This window comes from Elephantulus edwardii, unplaced genomic scaffold, assembly GCF_000299155.1.
Source record: "Elephantulus edwardii isolate Elephantulus edwardi_28Jun2011 unplaced genomic scaffold, EleEdw1.0 scaffold00006, whole genome shotgun sequence".
NCBI lineage: Eukaryota > Metazoa > Chordata > Mammalia > Macroscelidea > Macroscelididae > Elephantulus > Elephantulus edwardii.
In genome coordinates, this window is record NW_006399756.1 from 30,276,157 (window position 1) to 30,296,901 (window position 20,745).

The following is a 20,745-nucleotide window of genomic DNA, read 5'->3' on the forward strand; positions in this document are numbered from 1 at the left end:
GGAGGCGGGCAGCAGTGAGGGAGATTCATGGATGGAGATTGAATATGCAATTTTCTTTCACCTTGCCAAGAGCTGCCCCTGGGCTGTGCCTGGCCTAAATTTTTCCTTTTACCATCTCTGCCTTATCCGGCCCTCCCACCTCCCTTCCATTCTTTCCAGAAAATTACCTTCAAAATTGATTTCCACTTTTACAAACAAATATAATGGGAACACAGGAAAAAACTTGGGCCGTGATGAATTAGGGCTGTCAGGTGCTTCCAGGTCTCCTTTGCTTTTGTTTTACTACCCGATCTGCTCTTTGTTTTTCCAAGGGCTGGAAAAAGTTCCCCCCATTCACCAAATGCTTGACCCTTTGGGCCACTGGGGGCCTCGATCCCACACCCCATCATTGGCCCAAGGCAGAAGTGATCTGGGCCTTGGGGCTCTATTAGCCTCTTAATTTCCTGTGCAAGCCTGAGCCACCTCCTTTTCCCACTCTCTGGCCCTCAGGAACCCACTCTCTGAATGATCTCTAACCACCTCCCCCAAGCTAGTTCCCTTGACCCCCACACCATGTCCCCTCTGGCCCCCATACCTCTTAAAGTCCAGACCAGATGCAAACCTCCACCTCCTCTAATGTGGGCAGGATCAGTGTATACCTCGACTGGAGTAAATAAGAGACAGACAAACACTGAGAGATCCCGAAAGGCAGGCAGGGAGAAGACCAGAGCGAGATCTGCGATCAGGAGGCCAGGCTCCTCTTAAAAGACTGTGGGGATTCATAGCTGGAAGTCCCACTCAGGCTGACTGAGTATGGATTCCTGCCTCAACCTCCCTAGCCTTGGGCCCCACGTCAGCCCTGGCGGCAGAGTCAGGGCACCCCATCCACTTGTCGAAAGAATGCAAGTTGACATCTTCAGGGCATTTTGGGGAGCAAAGCTTTATACACATATTTGTGCCTCAGACCAAAGATGCTCACTCCACTCCACCCTGGTTTGAATTCTCCCCATTTATTAGCCTGGTGGACAAGCCAATGATCATATGTGCCACGCTCTTCAAGCACTCACACAAGTCAGCAAACTGCACACATCCTCAATACAATGGCATGCCACGTGTTGGGCCGCACACTGAAAAGTTAACCCTTCAAACCCACCAAACCGCTCTTCAGGGCAAAGACGGTGGACAATCTTCTCTTGTACAGATTTACAGCCTCAGAAATCCAAGGTAGGGTTATCATGAGTCAGAACTGACTCAATGCCAGTGGGCTTAGTTTGGTTTTGTGGTTTTTTTCACCCAAAGATCTCAAGCTGGTAAAAAACACATAGTCATGCTTGTAAAAACTGATCTACGGATCCACAAAACACACACAGTAAGCTTGTGTGTGGGGAGCACAGTGACACCTCCATGTTAGAGAAAGAAGGAAGCGCTATCACTGTTTACACACGTCTATGCCAAGTGATGGTGGGTGGCCCAACTGGATAGTCACAGACCAAATAAGTAGGTAGACAAAGGTCCTCCAAGTCACACGTGAGGGGCTAACATTTCCCCAAAACTGTCTAAGTTATCTTAGCTCAGCAGCAGCTTCTCTAAGCCACCCTAGTTGCAAAGAATCACACCAAGGTTAGGAAGCCTGTACCCAGGGAAGATTCTCTCTAACATCACTTTATTTCTCCTATAAACACAACCCTACCAATTAGGCCTTCCTCCCCAGATACACAAAGACCTATCTTCCAAGAGGGAGTTGACTCAACACTTTATCTTCATGGTCTCGTTTGATCTTCTTCATGGTTCTGTAAAGGATGTGCTGAGATAGCTCCATTTTACAGAGGAGAGAACTGAGCTGATGGAGCTAGGCGTGCCCAAGGCCATACCACCCATAAGTGACTTTAGGATGCAAACTCCAGAGCTGACCTTTGGCTGCGCAGCCACACTCTGCCCTGGTGGAGTCTATGCAGCCTTCTCAGGCCCATGGCCCAGGCTCCTGAACAGAGCATCTGCAGCCCATTTCCACAGCCGGATCCCTGCACTGGCTCCACGTCTAACCTGAGCACCCTCAGAGATGTCTCAGAGGGAAACTAACTAAGGAAATAAATGGCTTCTGACAGGTATAGCTCCATCCAAAGCAGAAGGGAGTGATTAAAGACAGTGACAACCATGCAGCCATACTGCAAATGCATAACTGTCCTGGCTTGGCACCACTCAACTGCACAACTCATTGTGCACCTAATTAATGGAAAGCAGAACCTATGCAATCTTGCACAACAAGGGAGGAGACCAGCACACCTCCCCTCACACGGACCAACAGACTCGCACCATATGACTTCATTTGGATTTTTGGACAAGTTATGGACCAGCACTGCACGTCAGCCACAGCATGGCAGACAACAGTCCTTTAGACTCCAGCCGAAAGTAACTGAGGAAGGGAAAAGGACTTTGCATTTTGAACCTGATTTTAGGAAGACAAGAATCAATCCTCCAGTCACGTAATCCAGGGCATGCAACAATCAGGGAGTCAGTGTTTCTCAAAGGGCCCCGGAAACGCAGCTCTAGTATATTCATCTATCCATAGTTGTGGGGAGCAATGGTGACTTAGTGGCAAGGAATTGTGTTGCCAACACAAAGATATGTGGTTTGAATCCACTGGCTGTTCCATGGGAGAAAGATGGACAGTCTCTTTTCTGCCTCTGAAAACCTGCCAGAGGGTCAGCTATGGGTCGGTCCCACCTTGATAGTACATAACAAAAACAACATCCCTAATTATAGCTAAGTAGGGATGAACATTCTAGCAAACACAGTGGTTCATCCTCTCAGACTGACAAACAACCTGTCTTTTGGATGCTTCATGATATAACTTCCTTATCAACCCCTATCTTGTTTTAGGAGCTTTTACACTTGGGAGCTTCTTGACCACATTTCTCAAATGAAAGTCTAGAAGATTGTTTCCACACTTCCAAGGGTCAAGGAATTAGAAGTCTTGAACAGGTTCACAGTCATTGTCTGTCTCCTTTCCCCCCAGAGTTGCAGCCGATCGTCCCTTATACAAATATTCCCACAGCTATGACTGCTGCAGATTCTAATAACACGGTCCATATGCCAAGTATCAGTGCCAATAATACTTTGGATATTTACCCCTGTGAACACCAATAACTACCGCTGTGACTATCTCCACTCATGCCAGCACAAGCTGCAGTGATTGTCCTCACTAACACCCACCACAGTGACATTGTTAGAGCAGAAGAGTAGGCCAAGCTGTACCCAAGGCGAGGGAGTGGCTTCCTTGAAGGAAAGGCTCATAGCTTGCCTGTGGGCATGACACTTCCATTCAGAAGCCACAATGCCTAAGAGCAAAGGGAGGCCAGCCTGGCAGGAGCAGCAAAGGTTCTTCTGAAGGGAAGTGAGAGATGAATTGGCACAGTGACTGCAGCAATGGGCTCCAGTATGTCAGATGACGAGGATGGCACAGGATAGGACAGTGTTCAGATCTGTTGTTCACAGGGTCACTATGAGCCGTACTTGATAGCATCTAACAATAACAACAACAAACTCCCTTTAGGGTCTAGTCCTTTTGCATGTTCTCCAACACCCCTCAGTTTCCAAGTAAATTTTCTCATTTGTCTGTAGTCCTATCCCAACAGCTGAAGGACACACCTAGGTGTCTGTTGCAACCCCTGCCTTCAGCCGCCTCCTGCAACCAGCCTACCAGCTGCTTTGCTACCTTGGCCTGACTGCAGAGTTGGGCTACATCATCTTGACACATAATTATCTCCCGTATTCTTAATCATCTGAGCTGCTTCCTAATGCGAACGGGAGCCTGGCTGCTTGGAGGCACCCTGGGTGGGGGAGGGGGAGGAAGGGCTGTGCAAAGGCTTTACTAGCTCCTCTCAGTTCCCCTCCCACCTGGGTTCAGTGGATCAGGCTGGAGGTCAGGGAGACCTCGCCTCCCTCATGGACTCCAGCCTTTATCAAGGAGAAAGGATAGTTCAATGTGGCCTGAGATTGGTCAAGAAAAGGTGGGAGTGAGGTCAAGAGGAAGGAAAAATTAGGGCAAAGAAACCCTCTCCCTTACCAAAAAAATGAAATGAAGCTTCTGATCCTTTTTGCCACCTGGCAAGGCCTAGGAGGGAGTATTTAAACAGTAAGAGAAGACTTGGAGGTCCCATTATCTGTCACCTAGACATCACTGCTTCCTGAGATGTTTCCCAGCTTCCATCTCTGTCAGGCACTGGGGAGGGAGCATCATCTCCCAACCCTGAACCTAGCCCTCTTCTAGCTCTTCCTGCTGATGCCTCAATATCAATTCAACTCCTGGTTTCGGCAGAAAGTCCAAATTCCTTTATCTGGTCCAGTCATCACCTGAAACCATTTTTATGGATTGAATTACATTCCTCCCAAATACATGTTGTAAATCCTAACCTCTATGCTATAACAAGGTCTCCTAGTGTGTAGGGAGTAGCAAGGCTAGCCCAAAGACCATACCTCTTCTAGGGTTCCAGTTCAAAAGAGAAAGCATGACAGTATCCTCCTGTGAGATTTAGCGCCTGAGAAAAACCCAAGAGAGGGTCAGCTATGAGTCAGTTCCAACTGGACATAAGAGTATATGCTAATGGTTACAACCCATTTGGAACTGAGTTGTCTTTGTTATGTTAATGAAGCGGGATTAGTGTAGGGTGTGGCTTGCCTTAAACTCTCTTGAGATATGTTGTTGTTGTTATGTGCCCTGCCATTCATAGCAACCCTATTATGTACAACAGCTCAGAAGCCTGCCCTGTCCTGAGCCAGTCTCACTGCTTCGTCACACCTAATCCCATTGGCCGAGTTACTGTGCCAGTTCATCTCATCTGGGGTCTTCCTCTCTCCTTCACTGACTCTTCCAACCTTGTGAGCATGATGTCCTTCTCCAGAGACCAGTCCCTCCTGACCTCGTGCCCAAAGTAGTTGAGACAGAGCTTCAAAATCATAGTCTCTGAGGAGAAACTTGGTTTCACCCTCTCAAGGACATTAAACAGGCAAAGGAAAGTTGCAGAGATGGGGTGGGGAGAGATGCCACATCACATAAAGAGCTCCCACAGGCAGAGGCTCAAAGAGACAGGGCTTTTCTTTAGAGATGATGGGGAAAGAGGTATTTCCCTTGAGCTGACACCCTGAATGCAGACTGCTGGCCTCTTTAATTGTGAGAAAAAACTGAATGGCTTAAAATTGAGAAGGGAGTGCATCAGGGTTGTATTCTCTTTATAGACCTAGTCAATCTGTATGTTGAACAAATTATCCAAGAAGCTGGACTCTATGAACAGGAGTATGGCATCAGAATTGGAAGGAGACTCAACAATAACCTGCGTTATGCAGATAACACAGCCTTCTTGCTTAAAGTGAGGAGGACCTGAAGCACTTGTTGCAGAAGATCAAGGAATGCAATCTTTGGTATGGATTGCATCCCAATATCAAGAAAACAAATTTTTTTACCACTGGACCAATAGGCAATATCATGATGGATGGAGAGGAGATGGAAACTGTCAACAGCTTCATCTTGCTTGGATCCACAATTAACACCTTTGGTACCAGCAGTCAGGAAATAAGAAGATGCATTGCACTGGACAGTCTGTAGTTAGGAACCTCTCCAAATGATTGAGGAGCAATGATGTCATCTTGAGGACTAAGGTACATCTAGTTAAGGCCATAGTCTTTCCCATTACATGCTATGCATCTGAGAGCTAGACAATGAATAAAGATGACAGGAAAAAAATTGATGTCTTTGAGCTGTGGTGTTGCAGAAGAGAACTGAACTGGACAGCCAACAGAACTAACAAATGTGTCTTGGAGAGGGTGCAGCCAGGCTGCTCTTTGGACGCAAAGATTAAGCTTTGCCTCCCATACTTTGGGCATGTTGTTAGGAGGGGCTGTTCCTTGGAGAAGGACATGATGCTAGGAAGGGTAGAGGGTCAGCAAAGGAAAAAAAGACCCTCAACCAGGTGGATTGACATGGTGACTGCCGCAATGGGTATTTGTGAATCAGACGTGTGAAGATGGCACAGTATAGAGCAGGGTCCTAAGGCAGGATTTTGTACCAGGAAATGAGGGTGGTATTCTAACAGGTATGTAAAATAGGAAAGCCGTTTTGAAATTGGGTAATGGACATAAGGCTGGGAGAGTTTTAAAGTGCCTAATAGTAAAACACAAGATTGTCTTGAAGAGATTGATGGTGGAATTATGGACGTCAAAGGCAATGCTGGTGAGGGATTAGAGGAAGTCAAGAGAACTACAGAGAAAATCTCTATCAGTTTGGGGAATACACATAGTGTCAGCCACAGAATATTGTTAGAATTTGGATGTTAAATGTGCTTCTTTTGATAGATTTTAAAAGAAAATGATGCGTATGTGATTAGACAATGCTGGAAGAAGGATCCTTTTTATATGCAGTGGCAAAGAATTTGTTTGAATTATGTTCCCAATGTTTAGTGAAAGATAGAATTTGTAAGGGATGAACTTGGATGTCTGTTGAAGAGATTTCTAAGCAAGATTGTAAAGAGGCAGCACATTTTATCCTTGCTTCTCCGAAAAGATGGACTTAAAAGATGAACTGTGCCGAATGGAAAGAGAACTTAAAATTTTGGAAAATTCTGTCGTATAAACTAAGGACATATGTTCTAGAATGCTCACCAAGGAGGTGGCCACACAATCTTTTGTTAAAAAGATCAAATCTGTGACTGATGGGCCTAAGTAACTATCACAGCAGAAAACACATCAGTTCTGAGTGAAGGGGACAGAGGAAGAATGCTGTTTGAAATCTATAATCCTCTTAGGAATCTATAGGCAAGAAACATGCTGAGGAAGCTACTTCTGTTGTCCTTTCAGAAAAGACAAGACCATCCCTGCAGCAGGCAGGAGATCAACAGAAGTATCAGAAGGAACATGGGAAGCAGGGCCTTCTCACTGGGCCATAATCAAAAAGAGTCCTTTGCCAATCGTGGTTCTCAGTGTGAAGCTGCCAGGGCGATGAGGCTGCAGCCCAAATCTGATGGGGTGGAGTTGCCATGCCAAGGGGAATAAAGAAGACAATCAAGGGGGTAAGTTTGCCACTCACATAGACTAGTAGTGCTGCCCACAGCTGAAGGAGCAGAACTACCGGCCCGTTGAGTCTATAAAGCAAAGCTGAAGGATAGAGCTGACAGATGTTCACACAAGAGTCTAGAGGGCAAGGTCATTGTCTCAGAAAACAGTATTCTTTTCAAGCCTTAAAAGCTAATGTCATTTGTTCTGCTGGTTTAGGAACTTACTTAGTGCCTGTTTCACCTTCTTTTCCTCCAATTTCTCCCATTTGTCAGGGATTGACACAGTGATTGTAGCAATAGGTTCCAGCACGGTGGAGATGGTGAGGACAGCTCAGCTTAGGGAGGGGTTCTCATCTGTTATTATAAGGTCACTAGGAGTTGTCGTGAACCCATGGCACCTAACAACAGCAACAACGTACTTGAAATACCTATCTTGTACCTGCTCCCATGGTACTTTGAAAGCAGCTAACTTGCATTCTAGATTTCACAGGTTCATAGATAAACAATTCTGCCTCAGAATAAAATGCTCCCTGAACTTTAATCCATATTTTATTTAGATGCTTAAGAAGATGAAATTTTAGACCTGGAGTTGATTTTTAAACCTTGAGGTTAATGTAATGGAGTGCCTGTGTTTTGCATGTGGCAAGGGTATGAATGGGGCTGGGGCAAAGGGGAGAATGACCTAGCTGCAAGAAGCTGCACTGCAATCCTGAAGGCGTGCAGTTCAGAGCCACCAGCTGCTTTGCGGGGAAAGGATGGACATTCTCCTCTTGGGTGAGTAACTGTCTCAGTCAGCAATGGGTCGGTTCTGACTCGATGGACAACAACAACTAAATATTATAAATCCCAGTCTCTACAATTATGGCTAAGGAGCCCTGAGAGTATAGTTAAGTGTTGGGCCACTAATTGAAAACACAGTTGTTCCCTGGGGAAAAGATGAAGTGGTCTCTTGCCCTTAAAGACTTACAGCCTACAAAACCAATGGAGGGTCATCCTGAGTCAGAATTGACTTGAAGGCAGTAGGCTTGGGTATGCTTATGGTTATAATACCATCAGTGAATGGGTTGGTTTTGTTATGTTAATAAGGCAGGATCAGTAAAAGGTGTGTCTTGAGTCAATCCCTTGAGATATAAAAGAGATTAAAGAAGTCAATGAAAGTAGCAGAAATAGTGGAAGAGATGAGGAAAAGTGTCAAACAACATAAAGATCACACAAGAGCAGAAGGTCAAAGAGATAAGGATCTTCCTCCAGCGCCTTTCCTTAGAGGCGGCATCCTGAATTTGGATGTCCTGCCTCATAAACTGAGAAAATGGAAGTCCTGTTTCTTAAAGGCATCCATTTGTGGTATTTCTGTTACAGCAATGCTAGAATACTAAGATATCCATCCACCTCGCCTTAACACCCACTACTTCCACTTGCCCTTTGTCTCAGCCAAACCTCTTAATTTTCTCACCATGGCAGATTCTAGTCACGAGTCTCAGTCTATTAGAATTTCATGCTGCCATTGTCTTTGGTCATCTTCCCCACCCTCCTTCATGGCTTTCCTCCAAGAGGTTTATTCTCTCGCTGCTCTGAACTCAATGGCCTACAGCCCGGACCTTTATTACAACACAGATATCTGATGGGCCTTTCTACTCTCTGGTGCTTTGCACGCCTTGCCTGACTGTAAGCTCCTAAAGGACAAGAATCACATCTTGTTCTGCTTTGGGATTTTATAGCTCTAAGCAACTGAGGTGCAGGAAAGGTTCATTAAACTGAATAGACTAGAAACAATGGCTGTGATCGATTGTTTCGACAGGAGGTTTACACAGTTCTGGGCTAGTCCAGCCTGGCCCTGGGTGGCTGCAATTTCATGCCATGGCCTCTCTGTCCCTGGCCTCCTTTCATGGCCCATGAAAGAAGTCCAGAGAGCAGAGGGCATGCTCGGCTCTAACCTCAGGACAACATTATACATGGCTTCTGAGGCTTCCCTCAGCCTCCTGAACACCCCACACTCTGCAAAAAGTCACCTCAGCTAATGATTTAAGGGGGGGAACCCCTTAGGGTTTGCAGTAGAATCTTCTAAACTACTCAGGGTATCAGAGGTCTTGGCTCAGGCCTGAGCATGGGAAGCCCCCAGGGAGAATTAGGACTTCGAGTTTTCACTCAGCCTCCCCCTGCCCATCAGCGGCTGCCGCCAAAACAACCACAATGAAATTTAGTGAGTGGCAAAGGCCGTAGCAGCCAAATGGGTTTGGATATTTTGGAAGAAGAAGAAATAGAGCCAGACAAGCTGTTTCCCTGTGAAACGAGGCCATTAGGGCTTCTGGAAGGAGGCCAGCACCAGGTCATTGCTGTCTTGCCAGACCTAGGCCTCTCGCATCCACTCTGTCCCTCTCGCTGAAGGCCAAAGCTCTTCTGCTCTCTGAACCTCAGACCATGGGCTCAGGGAATCCCAGCTTGATCTTTCTCTCATTCCTCACCATTGAAAGCTGCCTTCATCTAGGGCTTGTCTATGTCTGGGCTGACCATGGCATTTATTGTCTAAACAGGACATTTGTGAGAGTGAACGGAGAGAATGATTGGTCAAGGTATTATAGAGATAGCGGGCATACACTGGTGTTGGTCTGAGCTAATGAGTATACATAATGCCTTTCTTTATGCCCATTCTTTTTTTCAATTTTTTTTTATTATTAGTGTCAATGAAATTTACAGACTTTGGATTTCCATTTATTCATTGTTGCACTTTATGTCCATTCTTAGTAGAGTCTGTCCATTATGTGGGAGATTCCCTTAAAATCGCACACCTTCCCTGTGCCTCTGTATGCTTCCTCAGTCCTGGCCCCAGGGACCACAGGAGAACTGAATGCTCACCAAGAGACCCCTGATAACACAGCACGTGTGAAACATCATCCCCCAGGCTCATCCCCATTACTGACAATAGAGAAACACCTGGAATCCCACTGTTCATTTTAGTGCCTCCATTCTTTCCTTTTCCCTCTCCTCCTCTTCTCTCCTCTCTTTCACTCTCTCCTCCCTTTGACTACCCAACGCCCTGCTACCCCTTCGGGTTTTCCAAGGAAGGTGGAGAGAAGTCCAAGAGAGGAGACTGAGTGCTGCTTATCCCAGGAGAGCCCTTCCTGGAGAAGGGCCCAGGGCCCAGCATGCATGTCACAGAGAAAACACACCCATGGCAACTGCAAATGACATGACATCGCTCTCCACCTCCTTTTGGTTGGGATCAGGTGAGGACAAGACAGGTCAGGGACCAGCTGTCCCCCAATCTCTAAAAACCTTCCCCAGGTAAATGGCTGAGCTCCTCCTCCTGGCACCCCACAGGGATCGATGGGTGAGTCCCAGCAGAAGGTGAGGTAGCTGAGGCTGCTGAGCAGATGGTGAAGCTGATGGCCCCACCAGCAGCCTCCCTCCCTCCTCCAGCAGCCAGCAGGGCAGTGGGGGGACCTGGGCTTTGCTACTAAAATTGATCTCATAGCAGAGCAGCTGCGAAGCTGGGTAGAAACCGGAGCTCTGAGTCCAAGGACAAAGCATGCAAAAGGGAAGCCAAACCTCTTCCCTCCTCCCTACCTTCATCACGTTTCCTCTTCTCACCATTGGAGCGAGGAATCCCCAGGATCCCATTGATGGAGTAGGATCCCACTGGATCATTGGAGGCGCTGGAGACAGGAGGGGAGGCTGTGCTGGGAACTGGTGGAGAGGAAGGAGAACATAACTTAAGGCGAAGCAGTCATGGTCTCAGGCCAGAGCTGCAGGGCTGGGGTGGACACAGAGGAAATGAGAGCGTGGATGGCTCACAGGACCCTTCCTATCCTGGGGCTGAAGGTAGAAGCTGTTGCTACCAATAGTCCAGGGGCGAGTAGAAGCCAGTCAGTAGATCTATGTGGGTTCCACCCAGACTTTCTGGTAGACCTACAGGTTTCACTTGGGTCTCTGAACTCATTCCACTCAAGACGGATGAAGTGCAGGCCTAGGAAACAGACTCAGTCTAGAGATTGGTTCCTCATTCCTCTAGAGAGCATGATCCCTAAGCTGCACCCCCACCTCCCAGCTCTCTCAAACCCTAGGGCTGAGTAAAGCCTTCTAACACTCCAGCTCACTGTTTTTCAGTCCCTTGGACTGAGTCTTTACCAGTCCTGACTGAGAGCTGATGGATTCCTGAGATCTGCCTCTCATCCTCTGGCAGACACTGAGGGTACACAACCTCTCCCCCCTCAGTTGCTTCTGGACTTGAAACTACCTGAGTGGTTCCTAATCTTGCCCTCAGGGCACAGACTAGTGAACCTGTTCACTGAGCAGTGATGAGTTCAGGTACACGCTGGCCTCACCCTCCTTCCCAGCACAAGCTGTGACACAGGCCTCATAAACAATAGCTTCTGCCAACTCCAGGAGGGCTGGGACCAGCTGTGGCTACTTCCTGCTGGTCAAGAAAGAAGAGAACACCTGCCAGGAGGGGCAGCAGAGAAGCTTAATCACCTCCCAGGCCCTCAAGGCCCATACTTTCAATATGGCTGTAGCAGCACCTTGAGCCTAAGGGAAAACTAAGCAGTGTGTAAAGGCAAGGGTCTCTGTGTGTTCTGAGAGGTCATGCACAAGGGAGAGTAAACGAGGAGAGCAATAAGGGGCAGAGAGCTGCATAGTGAGTGAGTTAGAGGCAGAGATCAAGAGAGATGGGCCAAGAGGAACCAGACTCTGTGAGGAGAAAGAGGGAGTGAAGCGACCCACAGAGGGAGGGGAGAGGATGGAGATGGAGGGCAGAGGAGAGGAGAGGACAGGCGAGGAAAGAAGAGAAAAGGTAACTTAGAATGCTTTTTAAAAATAGAAAGACGCAGTTTGAATCCACCAGATGCTCTGCTGGAGAAGGTGGGGCAATCTCCTCCTGTACTAGTCGGATCCGATTTGACGGTACACACACACACACAAAATAATAAACTAAAAATTAAAAAAAGACAAAGATGGAATAAGAGAGTAAATATGAAAGAAAAGACAGGCAGGTGGGGAGACAGAAACAGAAGATGAAGGAGAAGAAGAAAGACAGGAGGAGAAAAAGAAATCTTCAAAGAAAACTACTAGGGTTTTGGGGGGTTGGGGTTTTTTTATTATTAATTTTAATTAATAATTACAGGGACTTTGGATTTCCATTCATACATTCATTCATTGTTGTGAAAACTACTGGTTTTTAATTGAGAGGACTGAGTGACCAAGGGAAGGTGAAGGGAGTGTGATATGCAGAGGGAAAGCAGAGAGCCTTCCGGGTGGACCATCAGCCTTTCTTGCAGAGAGCCTGAGCTTCTGGGAGCTCAGGAAGGGCAGGGATGGGAAATTAGCCAACCAAGTCTTGGGCCTTAGACCAGGTAGGCCGCTCCCTGTGAAGGAGCCAGGCTTCCTTGGTCTCCTGTAAAGGGAAGCCAAGTTCCTTTCCCCCATCCCTTGAGCTCTCTTACCGATGGTGTGGCCAGGGGCAGTCACTCCTGTTCCAGCCCCATCCGGTGTTGGGTGGAAAGGCTGTTGAACTTTGGTCCGGATGATCCTGCAACAACATCACAACAGTATCACACATTGTGTTACCCTCCTGGCCTGGCCACCGCCAGCCTAGCCCTGGGAGGAGCTCTCTCAAGATCCCCCACTCCTTCTTCACATGCCTGCTCCTTGGAACCCTGCCCTGTGGCTGCCACACACAGCTTTCCCTCCTGGCAGCTCTGCCTGGGCCAATCTAGTGTAGCTCTGAGCAGAGGTGATCTGCATTCTACTCTACCTGGTGCAAAATCAGAACACGCTTTACTTTTGGTAGCAAAGAGCAGGGGCACTCAGCATTCTTTCCCCTTGGAGAATGTAAACTGCCAATGACGTGAAGTCCAGCCTTCCTTCCTCAACCACATCAACCACATGTATCTCCCCCTGTATCAGAAATTCTTGTCTGGAGACCATTCAGGAGCAGCCGTTCCTATGTTGTTGTTCTTGTTATGTGCCGTCAAGTCGCCTGTGACTCATAGCGACCCTATGTACAACAGCCCTAAACTCCGCTCTGTCCTGTGCCAATCGCACTGTCTCTGACACTCCAATCCCAATTACCCCAGTCACTGAATCAATCCACCTCATAGAGGGCCTTCCTCTCCTGCGCAGTCCCTCCACCCTACCAAGCATGATGTCCCTCTCCAAGCACCGGTCTCTCCTCACAACATGTCCAAAGTATGTTAGACGGAGCCTCAGAATCCTTACCTCCAAGGAGCCACCCGGTTTAACCCTTTCCAGGACAAATCTGGTTGTTTTCCTAGCAGTCCATGGTATTCTCAATACTCTTCTCCAGCACTACAGCTCAAAGGCATCAATTCTCCTTCTATCCTCCCTGGTCATTGTCCAACTCTCTCATGCATAAGAGGTGATTGCGAAGACCATGGCCTGTAGCAGACGTTTCAGGAGAAGATGGGCAGTCTCTCCTGTAAAGTTTCATAGCCCCCAGAACCCACTGGGAGGGTGGCTGTGAGGAGAATTAACTGGAGAACAGTGAGGTGAGACTTTCCAACTCGGAGATTCTGATGAGGTAATAGGTGTTTACAACTCCGCAATAAGGGATATACCTTTAACTTGCTGGTCTGTCTAATACTTCTCTAAATCTGAACATTCACATTGAGACAGACTAGGAAGAAGGATTCGCCATCCACTTCTGAAATAGCAGGCCTCTGAAAACCCTATGTACAACAGCCGTTCCTATAGGAACTGTATTACAGGCCCTCAGAGACAAGAAGGAGGGGCTACTCCTTGGAGAGGGACATCATGCTTGGAAAGGTGGAAGGTCAGCAAAAGAGAGGCATACCCTAAATGAGATGGATTGACACAGTGACTGCAGCAACGGACTCAAGTGTGTCAGAGATGATGAGGATGGCGCAGGACAGGGCAGGGTTCAGGTCTGTTGTTCATAGGGTCACTAAGAATCATATTTGACTCAACAGTGCCTAACAACAAGAAAAGTGTGTGTGTGTGTGTGTGTGTGTGTGTGTGTGTGTGTGTGTACACCATCAAATCAGATCCAACTGACACAGGAGGAGAGTGCCTCTCTTTCTCCAGGGGATCATCTGCTCCATTCAAATCGCACACTTTCACGATTGCAGTGCAGCTTCTTGCCACTAGGCCACCAGAGCTCCCTAACAACAACTTGAGTTAAGAAGTAGCTAGGGAAGAGCTGGGTCACAAGGGACACTTTTGTCCCTAGGATCCCAACAAATGTCAGGCCCTGAACCATCTCTTCTCAAGTCTACATTTTGTCCTCCAGCAAGTCCAAGCCTTATCCCACCCTGCTAATTGGCTGACAACCTCTTTGCCTACATGAAAGTCTTGGGTTGCAGACTCTTTTCAGCCTGGTTGAAAAGTCTACTAACTTCTCCTCAATCCTGGGAGTGGAAAAGGAATCAAGCTATCTTGAGGGCCTGCTTTTCAGTAGTATAAAAGAACCAGGCCCAGTTATCCAAAAGATTAACCCAGGACAATCTTGAGGAGTGGCCCCCTCCACCTACTGGTCAAAGATGCCCTTGGAAGTCATTTTCCCCATGGCTTCTCTCCTTTCCCCAGAGCCATGCTCAACACAACTGGTCAGGTACGTGAATCATACGCCACAGCACACTCAACACTTTCTGGCTTTTACAGAGCACTTAGGCAACAGGAATGAAGTCCCCACATTGAAGTGCTGGAAATGATATTGCGGGGGGGGGGGGTGCGGGGGGAAACACACATCTCTAAAGTTGTGCTGTTGGAAAAGAGTACTGAATATTCTATGGGCTGCCAAAAGAACGAACAGATATGTCTTAAAGAAAGTATAGCCAGAGTGCTTCTTAGAGGCCTAGATGACAAAGCTTCGTCTCACAGACTTTGAGCAAGTTGTTAGGAGAGGCTATTCTTTGGAGAAAGGCACACAGTTTGAATCCACCAGTTATTCCTAGGGAGAAGGACAGGCAATCTCCGCCTGTGCAATTTGTTGTTGTTGTTGATTGTCTTTGAGTCAAGCATGACTCACAGTGACCCTATGAACAAAAGGCTTGAAGCCCTTCTACAACTATCGACATTTATCAAAGTTCATAGAGTTTCCAAAGGCATGTTGTTTAGGAAGTTGAGGGTCAGCTATGAGTCACTTCTGACTCAACAGTACACACCAGCACAACCCTCATGGTTAATTAGCTTTGTGTTGTTGTTAGGTGCTGTCAAGTTGTACAAGACTCATAGAGACCCTATGAGCAACAGATCTGAGCCCTGTCCTATCCTGTACCATCCTCATTTTTTTCGGACATACTCAAGCCCATTGCAGTAGTCACTGTGTCAGTTCATCTTTTGCTGGGCCCCAACCTTCCAAATAAGATGTCTTGGGTGTCTGGAAGTAAATGCCAGAGGACTTAGAGGGAAAGACTGCTTGCAGGTGGGAGAACAGAGAAAGATGCCACTGAGGAGTTAGATAGAACACGGCATGGATCTTCAAAAGAGACTAGGGCTGAAGTTGGGGGCACACAGGATCGCAGAAGGAGCCCACAGGTGGTGCAAATGGCAATGTGCTTGGCTACTAACTGAAGGGCTCAAGTGTAAGTCAAGGCAGAAGCATCTCAGGAAAGGCCTGGAAATTTACTTCCACAGGATCAGTTCTTGAAAATCTATGAAGGACAGTCCCACTCGGCCACTCATGGGGTCACTATCCAATTCTGACTCATAGTGAATAGTTTTAGTGTAACAGGAAGGACACAAAGGTCAGGGGCCTGAGGCCCAGCTCTGACTCTATCAGTAGGAGAACACATAGCCTTGGACTTAACACTCAGCTTCTTTGGGCTTCAGCTTCTCCAGCTGGAAATAAAGGGGTTAGACTACAGGGCCTCTAAGGACCTCTTCCCTAGTAAAAAGCGATCGGATTCTAAATAGAGCCAAGTAGCAGAGCAGAGGACATTACAAAGAAAGTAAGTAACTTACTCAAGATCACACTGGTAATTAAGGCATATTTAGAAAATACCATTTTCAAAAAAATCTGTGCTTTGGGTGACTTTTACTGTACTTGGCAGCAGTGTCTAAGGACCAGGCTTAGGGCCTCAAGCCATGAGTACTTCTACATTAGAGATGATATGTACAATCTCAGTAATACAAGGCATAAAGAAGTGATCTCTGGAAAGGAAGGGAAGACTTTTCAAGACAGTACAAAAGCAGAACGGCCATGATCTGGCTCCTGATGGATGCCAACCGGGACTCTCAGAACCAATTCTGTACGACCAGGGTCTGTGATAGGAACAGGGGTGCAGGAAGGTGGCTGGTTTAGAGAGCAGTGATTACACTGGTCCTAGATGCGCAGCATTTGAGCTGGTAGAGAAGCCTGATGTAACAGAGAGAGTTAATAGATTATCAAGGAAAGGAAAGTTGAAAGTCAGGTGAGGTCTCAGGAGAGGAGGCTGGAGGGACACTTCTTTTGAGGGAAAGGGAGAAAGAGCCTGGCCTTGTGAAGAAGTCCTAGAACTGTTCACACAGGAAGCGGAAAGAAGCTGGGTAGAGCAGATTCATGCAGGTCAGCCAGGGAGAGTGTTTCGAGAATATAACCCACAGTGCTAACTGTGACATAAAGAGTGAACAACACTGGCAATAGGAAGCAGCACAGAAAACAGGCCCTCAACAAAGTCACTGAAGCAGGAGCTAGACAGAGTTAGGGAGTCAATGGTGAGACGCAGGAAGCAGTAAAATCAGGAGTTTGTCAGGAACAACGTGGAAGGCAGAACATGGAACAGGCAGCTGAGGAGAGGGAAGGCTTCACAGCGTAGGGAAGGTCTGGCTAAGTCTGCAAGCTGAAGAGAAACCAGTGAAGAAGGAGAAACTGAATTTACCTGAGTGACCGAGGACAAGGGATGGAACACAGAGAGTCACTGAAGGAGTCGGTCAGATAGGACAGGCTTTAACATGGCCAAATGCCTCAAAAGAGAACCTTTCTCTCTCAGCAAAACAGAAGGTAAGGTCATTCCCAAGAGTTGAAGAGAAGGAGGAAAGTTTGGCGGGGGACCACTATAGGGAAAAATGAGAAAGTAGTCAAGGACCGTGTAGGTCTACAAGAAAGACATAGACAGATGCTGGACAGCTCAGAGAAGCTGCTCCTGATTCGCTGCTTCTGGGGTCACGCTGGGCACTGTGGGTGGCCCTGGCCGAGGGCACTCCAGTGCTGGAGCTGGGTGAGGAAGATAACTGGACGGGCTCGCAGATTTTCTGTCTTTGTTACCCAGGGCCTCTGACCTCAGGGCACTGGTGCAAATTTAGCTGAGGCAGCAAGTGAAGGAAAATCGCTCCTGCCTGACAGCAGTGTAGTGGTGCACGGGAGGAGAGGGGCTGGCAGGGTGCCTGCAGTGACTCACTCATGCTTGCGGTGCCCACCCGCAGCCCCCAAGGAGTAGACACTTGCTGGTCCTCATCACTGACCCCAGAAAAATGTAAGACTCAGAGCTGTGGAACCCTGATAGTCACTCACTGGCCCATCTTCACCCCATAAAACAACCTAACAGCTCCCAGGAATTTCACTCGGGTTAATAGTGGACAAACACATCATACTAATTCCTTTTCATTCTTTGTCCCAAAGGTCATCCCTGTCCTCCATGGCCCTAGACAAGCTTGGCCTGGAGGGGCACGTGCTTGTGGAAGAATCCTTGGAGGCACAGTTAGTTGCACTGGCGGGCACATCTTCACCTGGGAACTCGGTGAGAACATCTCCTGGTTCCATGGACAGACTGTCCTGTCAAGCGCCTGATCTCAGCTCCTCACACCACAGGGATGCTCTTCCTCATCCACCGTCACAGAGGAGAATATGTCCTCTCTTGGGAGCCTCCAGGGCTTTGGCCTGAGCTCAAGAATGGGGACTTGCAGGCACTTAAAGTTTATCATATTTGCAAGAACAGCAAAGGGTATCAGAGTAGGGACTACGGCACTTATTGCCTATGAAAGCTTTGGTGGGTTCTTATTCCCTCATCTGTAAAATAAGACAATATCTACTTCCTAGGACTTTCATGAGGATTGAATAAGATGATCCATGTAAAGTGATTAGCATGAGGCTTTGCTTAATAAATACCAGCTATAAGAACTACTGGGGCTATTATTCTTCTTTGGCGGGTGACCCCTAGGCTTGGATGCTTTCTATTTAGGGGCTGGGTCAGGTCCAAGCAGGAGCCCTCCCAGCCAGATAAACTTGGTCAATGCAGGTGCTACTGAGACCCTGGAAAGAGCATCATGCAGAAAGCAAACTGCGGCAGCAAGTGGACCAGCCCTGACCACCCTCTCCCTGAAAGAAAAAAAATTATAGATAGATAGATAGATAGATAGATAGAGAGAGAGAGAGAGAGAGAGAGAGAGAGAGAGAGATGTAGCAACGATTTAAAAAAATACTACATAACTTGGGAGAGACTGGAGAGCATTATGCGGAGTGAACTAACTCAGTCTCCTAAGGACAAATACTGCCTAAGACTGTTGTTGTAAAAATAGAAGGATAACTATGTAAAATATGTATGCGGACCCAAGGTGGGGAAGGGGTGGCAGGAGTGGGGTAAGGCTGGGCAGGGGCAAAACCACAGGATTGCACAATGTGGTGGGTGGAGAAAGAAGATAAAGGCAATGAGAAAAATCCAGTGGGGACCTAAAAAGACAGAGTCATGATGGGCACGGTCCAATGGTGATTAATTTTATAAAACATAATGCATGGGAATGATTGCATGAAACACAATGTGAATGAAAAATAGAGTAAAACACTATATATATATATACTTTGTAAGCAAACCAATATAAAATAATATTAAAAATATTTCGTGAGGAAAACAAACTAGGGCCCTGATCAATTCTGCCTTGGAGCTCTGGGAAGACTGAAGAAGAGATGCTAGGGATAACGGCAGAGCTTTAGAATAAAAGATGTCACAGGAGTTAGTGAGGTCCTCACACTGGTTAAATTCCCAAGAGCCCACCACTGTCTATGACGTTTCAGATCAAAATAGCCTCACCATTCTGTCAGGTAGAAAGAACACTATACCATCAGTCTCCTGTTAACAGTTTGTTAAACTCAGAAAGAAAAAGAGAAGCTCCCGAACCTTCTTAGAAAGCACTAGGGAGTCCATAACTCCTATTCCAGTTCAAGTCCCTCTTCTTCATTCTTTTTTCTGTCGTTTCTTCTTCTGGGCTTCATGCTCTGCCTCGCTCCCCTCTCTCTGTCTTACTCTGGCCCTCTCTCTAGCTCCCCTCTCTTTGTCTGTCTGTCTGTCTCCTTGCACCCTCAAGTCTCACTGTGGCTATGTGAGTTTATTGATTCCTGGGAGCTGGGGGAAAGCGGAAGGCAGGGCTGGGGTGCAGGCTCAGGGATGGAAATAGAAGGCTATAAATTATTTGTGACAGGAAAGCAATAGTGGCAGAGTGCTGAGCACAAGTCCTGTGTCACTATTAGATTCCTTTTAGCCTGATGACACTGTAAAAAAGGTTAAGTGTCTGCTGGAATCGTACACCTGGGGGGCCGGGGCAGCCTGGGAGCAGAACAAGCCACCGAGAGCAGGTATATCAATTCTCCAGGCCAATAATATTCCTCTCATTGATCGCCACGCAAAGTTCAAAAATCTCATTACAGCCAGGCAGACCGGGAACTTTTTACAAATCAATAGAATGATATAATGTATGTATACTTAGTACAAATGTATCTATTCATCTATCCATCCATCCACAGTCTGCCTCAGGGCTTCCAAGTTAACCTACCCATCATATTATGTTATGTTATGTATGATATTATATTGCATTATATTAGATGATAACAAATGGTGTGAAAAAACTCACCCTGAGGTAGAGACAAGCAGAGGCCCTATTAGCATGGAGGTGACCTCAGACAGCTCACCTTGGAGGAGAAAGGTGGCAGTCTTTCTAAGACTAAACTCATTGGGATTTCTGGGAGCAATGGCTCCTTAGTAGAGGCAGGATCCACTAATGAATACTGTTGTCTGCGGAGTTACTTTGTCCATGAAATGTTTTAAATTGCTTCAAAGTGTTCACTCAGTTCTCCCAACAACCCATTTAACAGGCCACCCATTTAATAAGTGGCAAAGTCAGGATTTGAAGTCAGGTGAACCGACCCTAAACATGAAGCATACTGTCTTCAGTAAAGAAACCCAAAAGACCAGGATCCAATCTCCTGGATTTTACTTCCAGGATCTTGTGTGTGTCTTCATAAGCAAGGATAAGAGGCTCTCCTGAGTGTCAGTACTCCCAACTGGGAAACGGGAGTAATAACTCTGGCTAGCACTAGATGCTGACAATGCAGTGTGTCTGTGAGATCCCCAAGAATGTACTCATGACACCATGCCCAGCTGTCTAGAAAAGACTGCCTTCTTCACTTTAGAACGACTTTCCAGTGGATTAGCAGGTTTGCCCCAAGGCAGGCCACATCACTACTTTGCTCAAAGGTCCTTGAAAGCAAGATGTCAAATAGCTATATTCATGTGTTATATGAAAAAATTCAATCTGTTTAAATTGTCCTAGGACAGACTGCTCACTTGAAAGTGAGCATATTTGCTCTCCAGTTTGGGGGAAATCTTTCAAAATTTGGTAACCTAAAATAATACCACAATGAAATTTGCGAGGAGCTAGAGTCAGAAAATCAAAAGGGCCAGACTTGCTCAGCATTTCTTAAGCTCAAGGAACTGAAGAACAGATTCAAACCTAGAGTTGCTGTAATCAAGGATGCTTTGGGCAGAATATTAAATGA

The 20,745-nt window shown here is 46.9% G+C and overlaps 1 protein-coding gene across 5 annotated transcripts in view; it reads right to left on the reverse strand.

Moving 5' to 3' along the window:
* PAX2 (paired box 2) overlaps positions 1–20,745 on the reverse strand; it is a 95,186-nt gene that overhangs the window by 44,831 nt on the left and 29,610 nt on the right. For 3 of the 5 annotated variants that reach the window (XM_006880022.1, XM_006880023.1, XM_006880024.1), the window contains exons 4-5: positions 12,464–12,549; positions 10,590–10,709 (exon numbers count right to left, since the gene is read on the reverse strand). In XM_006880022.1, coding sequence (XP_006880084.1) covers positions 10,590–10,709; positions 12,464–12,549 — 206 coding nt within the window. Of the gene's footprint in view, positions 1–574; positions 644–10,589; positions 10,710–12,463; positions 12,550–20,745 lie in introns of all 5 variants that reach the window. The other 2 variants (XM_006880020.1, XM_006880021.1) reach the window with 1 other exon arrangement.